This window comes from Cuculus canorus, chromosome 31, assembly GCF_017976375.1.
Source record: "Cuculus canorus isolate bCucCan1 chromosome 31, bCucCan1.pri, whole genome shotgun sequence".
Lineage (NCBI taxonomy): Eukaryota > Metazoa > Chordata > Aves > Cuculiformes > Cuculidae > Cuculus > Cuculus canorus.
In genome coordinates, this window is record NC_071431.1 from 1,181,226 (window position 1) to 1,192,133 (window position 10,908).

Here is a 10,908-nt window from a genome sequence, read left to right on the forward strand (position 1 = left end):
ATTCCAATACAACGACGGCGCCTTCAGCCACTTCCACTCGCGCCTCTTCTCTTACCCTTAAAGTGCCCCATTCTGAGATGGAGGCAGCGCCGCTTCTTTTGCCCTCAACGTGCCCCATTCCAAGATGGCTACCGCGCCGTCCGCCACTTCCGCCCGCTCCTCTTCTCTTGCCCTTAACGTGCCCCAATCCAAGATGGCAGCGGTGCCTTCAGCCACTTCCGCTCGCGCCTCTTCTCTTGCCCTCAACGTGCCCGGTTCCAAAATGGCGGCGGCTCCGTCAGCCACTTCCGCTCGAGCTTCCGCGCTTACCCTCAACTTGCCCCAACCAAATATGGCGGCGGCGCCTTCAGCCTTTTCCGCCCGCGCTCCGGCCCTTTGCCTTAAGGTGTCCGATCCCAACAGAACGGCGCCTCCTTCAGCCACTTCCCGCCCGCGCCTCTTCTCTTGCCCTTAACGTGCCCGATTCCAATACAACGACGGCGCCTTCAGTCACTTTTCGCCCGCGCATCTTCTCTTGCCCTCAACGTGCCCCAATCCAAGATGGCGGCGGCGCCTTCAGCCACTTCCGCCCGCGCTTCTTCCGTCCTGCCCTTAACCTGCCCGCTTCCAAGATGGCGCCGGCACCTTCACCCACTTCCGCTCTCCCGCTTCCGCCGAGATCTCGCGCGATTTTCGGGGCGGGCGCTGCCACGTCGGGGCCGAAGCGGCGGGAGCGGAGCGGGCGCACGGTGAGACCCCCCCCCGGGGTACCGAGACGCGGCCAGAGCGGCTCCCACTGCGGGACGCGGCCGCTCTACCCCCCTCAGGGCTCTGCTCTCTATGGCCCCGCTGCTCTGTGGGGGTGGGGGGCGCTCTGGACCCTCGCCCCTTCCTCTTTATGGTGCTGGAGGGGGGAACGGGGACGATCTGGCCGCGCCAGGCCCGTCTCGATGGTGCCTGGGGTGTGGGGGCGCTCTGGACCCTCGTCTGGACCGTCTCTGTGGTGCTTGGGGGGCTTCTCAGCCCTTTTTGTCTGTAGTATTGAAGGGAGTGGGGGCGCTCTGGCTGCTTCTCTCCATCTCTGTGGTGCTGGGGGGCCGCTCTGGTCACTCATCCCGTCCTCTCTATGGTAGGGCTGCTTGGGGCCGCTCTATCCCCTCTATCTCCATGGTCGGGCCGCTCTAGCCACTATCTCCCTACTCTGTAGCACCTCTGAGGCTCCTCACTGGTCTCTCTCTCTCTGGTTCCCCCCCAAGGAGCCCTTGGGGCCTCTCTGGACCCTCATCCCTTCCTCTCTATGATAGGGCTGCTCGTGGCCACTCTACCCTCTCTATCTCTATGGTAGGGCTGCTCTATCCCCTCTATCTCTATGGTAGAGCCGCTCCAGACCCCCTCTCCCCACTCTGCGGCACCTCTGAGGCTCCACTCTGGTTTCTGTCTCTATGATTTGCACCACTGGGGCTCCTCTGGTTGCTCTCCCTTCCTCTCTGTGGTAGGGCTGTTTGGGGCCGCTCTATCCCCTCTGTCTCCATGGTAGAGCCACTCTATCCTTTCTATCTACATGGTAGGGCCACTCTATCCCCTCTGTCTCGGTGGTAGGGTCACTCTATCCCCTCTATCTCTATGGTAGAGCCACTCTATCCTCTCTATCTACATGGTAGGGCCGCTCTATCCCCTCTATCTCGGTGGTAGGGCCGCTCTATCACCTCTATCTCCATGGTAGGGCCGCTCTATCACCTCTTATCTCCATGGCAGGGCCACTCTATCCCCTCTATTTCCATGTAGGGCCACTCTGTCCCCTCTAGCTCCGTGGTAGGACCGCTCTATCTCCTGTATCTCCATGGTAGGGCTACTCTATCCCCTCTATCTCGGTGTAGGGCCACTCTATCCCTTCTATCTCAATGGTAGGGCCACTCTATCCCTTCTATCTCCATGGTAGAGCCACTCTATCCTCTCTATCTACATGGTAGGGCCACTCTATCCCTTCTATCTCAATGGTAGGGCCACTCTATTCCCTCTATCTCTATGGTAGAGCCACACTATCCTCTCTATCTCCATGGTAGGGCCGCTCTATCCCCTCTGTTTCGGTGGTAGGGCCACTCTATTCCCTCTATCTCAATGGTAGGGCCACTCTATTCCCTCTATCTCAATGGTAGGGCCACTCTATCTCCTCTATCTCCATGGTAGGGCCACTCTATCCCCTCTATTTCCATGTAGGGCCACTCTGTCCCCTCTAGCTCCGTGGTAGGACCGCTCTATCTCCTCTGTCTCCATGGTAGGGCCGCTCTAGCCACCATCTCCCCACTCTGTGGCACCTCTGAGGCTCCTCTCTGGTCTCCGTCTCTCTGATTCCTTTTCCCCCTCCCCGACCCCAGGAGCCCTCGGGGCCGCTCTGGTCCCTCATCCCTTCCTCTCTATGGTAGGATCCCTTGGTGACCCGTCCCCGGTGCGATGGCGGTGAGGACAGGCGGCGCTGCCATCGCCGTCGTGCTGGCGCTCTGCCTGCTGCCCGCGCCCCGGGCCGCCCAAGAGGACCTCCACCATGGCCACCAGGACCTTCACCATGGCCACCACGCTCATGAGGACCTCTACCACGGCCACTTGCACGAGGATCTCCATCACGGCCACTCGCACGAGGACCTCTACCGTGGCCATGAAGACCTCCACCATGGCCATTCACACAAGGACGCCCACCATGGCCACTCCCATGAGGACTTTCACCATGGCCACTCGCACAAGGACCTCTACCATGGCCACCAAGACCTCTACCATGGCCATCAAGACCTCTACCATGGCCATGAAGACCTCCACCATGGCCATTCGCACAAGGACGCCCACCATGGCCACTCCCATGAAGACCTCCACCATGGCCACTCCCACGAAGACCTTCCCCATGGCCACCACGACCTCCACCATGGCCACCACGACCTCCCCCATGGCCACCGCGACCTTCCCCGCCCGTCTCCTTCTCCTCCGCGCACGGACACGTTGACGCTGTGGTTGCACGTGAGTTCCTCCTCGTTCTCAGCTCCGGGGAAGGGGGTTCCGGGGGGCCATCGGCTGAGCGCCGGCGTTGTCCCCGCAGACGCTGGCGGCCACGGCGGTGATCAGCGCGGCGCCGTACCTCGTGCTCTTCCTCATCCCGGTGGAATCCAACGCTCCGCGGCATCAGGCGCTCCTCAAGTTGCTCCTCAGCTTCGCGGCCGGAGCTCTGTTGGGTGACGCCTTCCTCCATCTCATCCCTCACGCTTTGGGTTGGTGGCCCTGTCCCCCTCCTTCGCCGTCTTCGGGGACGTCATCGGGGACGATGACGATGGCCGACGGGGTTTGTCTTTGTCTTCTCGTAGCGCCCCACGGCGATGGGGGCCACCAGGAGGGCGGAAGTGGCCACCGGGAGGAAGGAGGAGGTCATGGACACTCGCATGGTGGGGGCGATGGGGACAATGAGGGCGATGGGGACAATGGGGGCGGTGGGGGTGATGGGGACAATGGGGGCGATGGGGACAATGGGGGCGATGGGGGCGATGGGGACAGTGGGGGTGATGGGGACAATGGGGGCGATGGGGACAGTGGGGACGATGGGGGCGATGGGGACAATGGGGGTGATGGGGACAGTGGGGGTGATGGGGACAGTGGGGGCGATGGGGACAATGAGGGGCAATGGGGACAATGGGGGCGATGGGGACAATGGGGGCGATGGGGACAATGGGGGCAAAGGGGACAATGGGGGCGATGGGGACAGTGGGGGCGATGGGGACAATGAGGGGCGATGGGGACAATGAGGGGCGATGGGGACAATGGGGGTGATGGGGACAGTGGGGGTGATGGGGACAATGGGGACAATGGGGGCGATGGGGACAATGGGGACAATGAGGGTGATGGGGACAATGGGGGAGGGCGATGGGGACAATGGGGGCGATGGGGACAATGGGGGGCAATGGGGACATTGGGGGCGATGGGGACAGTGGGGACGATGGGGGCGGTGGGGGCAATGGGGGACGATGGGGACAATGGGGGCGATGGGGATGATGGGGACAGTGGGGGCGATGGGGACAATGGGGACAATGGGGGGACTATGGGGACAGTGGGGGGCAATGGGGACAGTGGGGGGTGAGGGGACATTGGGAGCAATGGAGACGATGGGGACAATGAGGGATGATGGGGACAATGGGGGCGATGGGGACAATGGGGACAATAGGGGGTAATGGGGGGCAATGGGGACACTGAGGGGGTGATGGGGACAAAAGGGGTGATGGGGACACTTGGGGGGTGATGGGGACACTTGGGGAGCAATGGGGACACAGGGGGCAGTGGGGGTGATGGGGACACTGGGGGTGATGGGGACAAAGGGGACAATAGGGGGTGATGGGGACAATGAGGTCGATGGGGACAATGGGGACATTATGGGGTGATGGGGACAATGAAGGGGGGGGGACAAGAGGGACCCCATGGGGACAGGGACCCTGGGGGGGGGACAGGGCCCGGGGCGGGGGGGGAACTGCGGGTGTCCCTTGTCCCCAGGTGAGGAGCACGCGAGGACGTTGGCGGTGGGGACGTGGGTCCTGGCCGGGATTGTCACCTTCCTGGCGCTGGAGATGGCCGTGCGTCACCTCAAGGGGGGACACGGGCACAGCCACGGTGAGAGGGGACAGCGGGGGGGGGCGACGGGGACGATGGGGACAGTGGGGGCGATGGGGACAGTGGGGGCGATGGGGACAGTGGGGGTGATGGGGACAATGGGGACAGTGGGGGCGATGGGGACAGTGGGGGTGATGGGGACAATGGGGACAGTGGGGGCGATGGGGACAAAGGGGACAGTGGGAGGCGATGGGGACAAAGGGGGCAGTGGGGGCGATGGGGACAAAGGGGACAATGGGGGCAATGGGGATAAAGGGGACAATGGGGGGCGATGGGGACAATGGGGACAGTGGGGGGTGATGGGGACAATGGGGACAGTGGGGGGTGATGGGGACAGTGGGGGTGATGGGGACAAAGGGGACAATGGGGACGATGGGGACAAAGGGGACTGTGGGGGTGATGGGGACAATGGGGGTGATGGGGACAGTGGGGGCGATGGGGACAAAGGGGACAGTGGGGGTGATGGGGACAAAGGGGACAATGGGGGGCGATGGAGATAAAGGGGACAATGGGGACAAAGGGGACAATGGGGGCGATGGGGACAAAGGGGACAGTGGGGGTGATGGGGATAAAGGGGACAATGGGGGGCGATGGGGACAGTGGGGGCAATGGGGACAAAGGGGACAGTGGGGGCAATGGGGACAGTGGGGGTGATGGGGACAATGGGGATAATAGGGACAAAAGGGACAGTGGGAGGTGATGGGGACAATGGGGGCGATGGGGACAAAGGGGACAATAGGGACAAAGGGGACAGTGGGAGGTGATGGGGACAATGGGGGGTGATGGGGATAAAGGGGACAATGGGGGCGATGGGGACGATGGGAGCAATGGGGACAATGGGGGACAAAGGGGGTGATGGGGACAAAGGGGACAGTGGGGGGCGATGGGGACAATGGGAGCAATGGGGACAATGGGGGGACAATGGGGACAGTGGGGGTGATGGGGACACTGGGGACAAAGGGGACACTGAGGGGGGTGAGGTGAGCCCTGACTCCCCCCCCCCCCCCCCCCCGTTGTCCCCTCGTTGTCCCCAATGTCCCCAGGAGCGAAGGGCAGGAGCAGCTCGAGCGAGAGCGAGGACAAGGGGGGGCAGCGCAAGAAGGGACGGGGGACCCCCCCCGAGCCGGGTACGGGGACAGGGACCCATCGGTGACACCGCCGACCCGTGGGTGGCACTGGGGACCTGTGGGGACATCGGTGTCCCCATCCCTGGGGGTGACAACGGTCAACTTGGGGTTGACGATGGGTCTCCGCTGGGTGACGTTGGGGACATTGGGGCTCAACGGGGAGCCCGTGGGTGACACTGTGGAGCTGGAGGTGACCCGGGGGACCCCTTGGTGACACTGGGGACCCATGGGTGACACTGGGGACTCCTTGGTGACATCGTTGTCCCCATCGTTGCGTCTCCTGATTGGACAATGATCAACTTGGGGTTGACGATGGGTCTCCGTTGGGTGACGTTGGGGACATTGGGGCTCAACGGGGACCCCGTGGGGGACACTGTGGACCTGGAGGTGACCTGGGGGACCCCTGGGTGACACTGGGGACCCCTTGGTGACATCGTTGTCCCCATCGTTGCATCTCCTGATTGGACAATGGTCAACTTGGTGTTGACGATGGGTCTCCGTTGGGTGACGTTGGGGACATTAAGGGCTCAATGGGGACCTCGTGGGTGACACTGTGGAGCTGGAGGTGACACGGGGGACCCCTGGGTGGCACTGGGGACCCTTTGGTGACCCTTTGGTGACATCGTTGTCCCCATCGTTGCATCTCCTGATTGGACAATGGTCAACTTGGGGTTGACGAAGGGTCTCCGTTGGGTGACGTTGGGGACATTGGGGCTCAATGGGGACCCCGTGGGTGACACTGTGGACCTGGAGGTGACCTGGGGGACCCCTGGGTGACACTGGGGACCCCTTGGTGACATCGTTGTCCCCATCATTGGGTCTCCTGGTTGGACAATGGTCAACTTGGTGTTGACGATGGGTCTCCGTTGGGTGACGTTGGGGACATTGGGGCTCAACGGGGACCCCGTGGGTGACACTGTGGAGCTGGAGGTGACCCGGGGGACCCCTGGGTGACACTGGGGACCCCTTGGTGACATCGTTGTCCCCATCGTTACGTCTCCTGATTGGACAATGGTCAACTTGGGGTTGATGAAGGGTCTCCGTTGGGTGACGTTGGGGACATTGGGGCTCAACGCGGACCCCGTGGGAGACACTGTGGACCTGGAGGTGACCCGGGGGACCCCTGGGTGACACTGGGGACCCCTTGGTGACATTGTTGTCCCCATTGTTGGGGGTCCTGGTTGGATAATGGGGACTTTGGGGTTGACAATGGTCAACTTGGGGTTGACGATGGGTCTCCGTTGGGTGACGTTGGGGACATTGGGGCTCAATGGGGACCCCATGGGTGACACTGTGGAGCTGGAGGTGACCCGGGGGACCTCTGGGTGACACTGGGGACCCATGGGTGACATCGTTGTCCCCATCATTGCGTCTCCTGATTGGACAATGGTCAACTTGGGGTTGACGATGGGTCTCCGTTGGGTGACGTTGGGGACATTGGGGCTCAACGGGGACCTCGTGGGTGACACTGTGGAGCTGGAGGTGACCCGGGGGACCCCTGGGTGGCACTGGGGACCCCTTGGTGACATCGTTGTCCCCATCGTTGCGTCTCCTGATTGGACAATGGTCAACTTGGGGTTGACGATGGATCTCCGTTGGGTGACGTTGGGGACATTGGGGCTCAACGGGGACCCCGTGGGTGACACTGTGGAGCTGGAGGTGACCCGGGGGACCCCTTGGTGACACTGGGGACCCCTTGGTGACGCGGGTGTCCCCAGCGTTGGGGGTTTCGGGGGTCCTGAACGTGGTGGCGGACGCGGCGCACAACTTCACGGACGGATTGGCGTTGGGGGCGGCGTTTGCTGCCGGACCGGCGTTGGGGACGGTGACAGCCGTGACCGTCCTCCTCCACGAACTGCCCCACGAGATCGGGGACTTCGCCATCTTGGTCCAGGCCGGCTGCTCCAAGCGCCAGGTGAGCACCAGTACAAACCAGTAAGAACCAGTACGCACCAGTAGCCACCATTACCCTCCCGAGAGACCCAGAGCTCCCTATGCCACCAGTATTCCCAGTGTTCCCAGTATTCCCAGTGGCCCCAACCATCCCCCAGTATACCCCACCACCCACCAGTAGCCACCAGCACCCACCAGTAGCCACCAGTATGCCCCAGTAGCCCCCAGTTTGCATCAGTAACCACCAGTATCCACCCATATATCCACTTATACCACCAGTGTTCCCAGTATTCCCAGTGTCCCCAGTGCCACCAGCATCCCCCAGTATCCCCCAGCACCCACCAGTAGCCACCAGTATGCCCCTGTAGCCACCAGTTTCCCCCAGTATGCACCAGTAGCCACCAGTATCCATCCATATATCCACCTATGCCACCAGTGTTCCCAGTATTCCCAGTATTCCCAGTGCCACCAGCATCCCCCAGCACCCACCAGTAGCCACCAGTATGCCCCTGTAGCCACCAGTATGCCCCAGTAGCCCCCAGTATCCCCCAGTTTGCACCAGTAACCACCAGTATCCACCCATATATCCACCTATGGTACCAGTGTTCCCAGTATTCCCAGTGCCACCAGCATCCCCCAGTAGCTCTCAGCACCCACCAGTAGCCACCAGTATGCCCCTGTAGCCACCAGTATGCACCAGTAGCCACCAGTATCCACCCATATATCTGCTTATACCACCAGTGTTCCCAGTATTCCCAGTGTCCCCAGTGTCCCCTCATATCCCTCAGTGTCTCCCAGTATGTGCCAGTGTTCCCCAGTATTCCCCAGTAGCCCCAGTAGCCACCACATCCCCAGTGTCCCCAGTACCCCCAGTGGCCACCACGTCCCCAGTGCTCCCCAGTAGCCCCAGTAGCCCCCAGTGGCCCCAGTAGCCCCAGTGGCCACCATGTCCCCAGTGCTGCCAGTAGCCACAGTGGCCCCAATGGCCACCATGTCCCCAGTAACCCCAGTACTCCCAGTGGCCACCATGTCCCCAGTGCCTTCAGTAGCCCCAGTGGCCACCAGTAGCCCCCAGTAGCCACAGTAGCCACAGTGGCTACCACGTCCCCAGTGCCCCCAGTAGCCCCAGTGGCCCCAGTGGCCACCATGTCCCCAGTGGCCCCAGTGGCCACCACATCCCCACTACCCCCAGTAGCCCCAGTGGCCACCAGTAGCCCCAGTGGCCACCGTGTCCCCAGTGCTCCCAGTAGCCACAGTAGCCCCAGTGGCCACCGTGTCCCCAGTACTCCCAGTAGCCCCAGTGGCCACCATCTCCCCAGTGCTCCCAGTAGCCCCAGTGGCCACCATCTCCCCAGTGCCCCCAGTAGCCCCAGTGGCCACCACATCCCCAGTGCCCCCAGTAACCCCAGTGGCCACCACGTCCCCAGTGCTCCCAGTAGCCCCAGCAGCCACCAGTGCTCCCAGTAGCCCCAGTGGCCACCACATCCCCAGTACCCCCAGTAGCCCCAGTGGCTACCACATCCCCAGTGCTCCCAGTACCCCCAGTAGCCCCAGTGGCCACCGTGTCCCCAGTAGCCCCAGTAGCCACCATGTCCCCAGTGCTCCCAGTGGCCACCACGTCCCCAGTGCTCCCAGTAGCCCCAGTAGCCACCAGTAGCCCCAGTGGCCACCACGTCCCCAGTGTCCCCAGTAGCCCACATGGCCACCACCTCCCCGTTTCCCCTCCCATCGCCTCCCAGTAACCCCAGTGGCCACCACGTCCCCAGTACCCCCAGCACCCCCAGTGGCCACCACGTCCCCAGTACCCCCAGCACCCCCAGTGGCCACCACGTCCCCAGTGCCCCCAGTGGCCACCACGTCCCCAGTGCCCCCAGTAGCCCACATGGCCACCACCTCCCCGTTCCCCCTCCCATCGCCTCCCAGTGCTCCCAGTAAGGCCGTTTCCCCGCAGGCCATGCGGCTGCAGCTGGTGACGGCTCTGGGGGCGGTGGCCGGCGCTTGTTGCTCTTTGGTAGCCGAAGGGATCGGTTCGGTAGCCACGCGGCGAGTTCTGCCCTTCACGGCCGGTGGATTCGTTTACGTGGCCGCCGTTTCCGTGATTCCCGAAGTCCTCCGCGACGCCGGTCCCGGCCACGCCGCTCGCCGCCTGCTGGCCCTGCTAGCCGGGCTGGCCATGATGGTAGCCATCGCCCACCTGGAGTAGCCACCGAGGGACTGGGGGGGTGGGAAGGGGGGGGGAGGGAGGAGGAGGACCCCACCCCAGTTTGGGGACACGGGGGATCCCAGTTTGGGATCAAGGGGACCCCCAGTTTGGGGACGTGGGGACCCCCAGTTTGGGGAGATTGGGGACCCCCAGTTTGGGGACGTGGGGACCCACAGTTTGGGGAGATTGGGGACCCCCAGTTTGGGGTCATGGGGACCCCCAGTTTGGGATCATGGGGACCCCCAGTTTGGGGACGTGGGGACCCACAGTTTAGGGACCTCAGGACCCCCAGTTTGGGATGATGGGAACCCCCAGTTTGGGGACGTGGGGATCCCCAGTTTGGGGACTTCAGGACCCCCAGTTTGGGGTCATGAGGACTTCGGGACCCCCAGTTTGGGGACACGGGGACCTCAGGACCCCCAGTTTGGGGTGATGGGGACCCCCAGTTTGGGGTCATGGGGACCCCCAGTTTGGGGAGATTGGGGACCTCAGGACCCCCAGTTTGGGGTCATGGGGACCCCCAGTTTGGGATGATGGGGGTCCCCAGTTTGGGGACACGGGGGATCCCAGTTTGGGGTCATGGGGAGCCCCAATTTGGGGACAGATGGGACCCCCAGTTTGGGGACACGGGGACCCCCAGTTTGGGGAGATTGGGGACCTCAGGACCCCCAGTTTGGGGACACGGGGGATCCCAGTTTGGGGTCATGGGGAGCCCCAGTTTGGGATGATGGGGACCCTCAGTTTGGGGACACGGGGACCCCCAGTTTGGGGAGATTGGGGGCCTCAGGACCCCCAGTTTGGGGTCATGGGGATCCCCAGTTTGGGGACGTGGGGACCTCAGGACCCCCAGTTTGGGGTCATGGGGACCCCCAGTTTGGGATCAAGGGGACCCCCAGTTTGGGGACGTGGGGACCCCCAGTTTGGGGTCATGGGGACCCCCAGTTTGGGGAGATTGGGGACCCCCAGTTTGGGGACGTGGGGACCCACAGTTTGGGGAGATTGGGGACCCCCAGTTTGGGATGATGGGGACCCTCAGTTTGGGATCAAGGGGACCCCCAGTTTGGGATG

General features: G+C 63.1%; 1 protein-coding gene across 2 annotated transcripts; it reads left to right on the plus strand.

Moving 5' to 3' along the window:
- Nucleotides 1-615: 615 nt before the first annotated feature.
- On the plus strand, nucleotides 616-9,853 carry SLC39A7 (solute carrier family 39 member 7). Of its 2 annotated transcripts, XM_054052015.1 has the most exons (9): nucleotides 616-728; nucleotides 2,403-2,574; nucleotides 2,629-2,985; nucleotides 3,065-3,233; nucleotides 3,327-3,404; nucleotides 4,501-4,617; nucleotides 5,661-5,744; nucleotides 7,463-7,659; nucleotides 9,589-9,853. In XM_054052015.1, exons 2-9 carry the CDS (start codon nucleotides 2,431-2,433, stop codon nucleotides 9,838-9,840), a joined length of 1,398 nt encoding a protein of 465 aa, XP_053907990.1. In that variant the 5' UTR covers nucleotides 616-728; nucleotides 2,403-2,430; the 3' UTR covers nucleotides 9,841-9,853. The 2 variants fall into 2 exon arrangements, with proteins under 2 accessions (XP_053907990.1, XP_053907989.1); XM_054052014.1 differs by having other exon boundaries at nucleotides 2,403-2,985.
- Nucleotides 9,854-10,908: the final 1,055 nt, after the last annotated feature.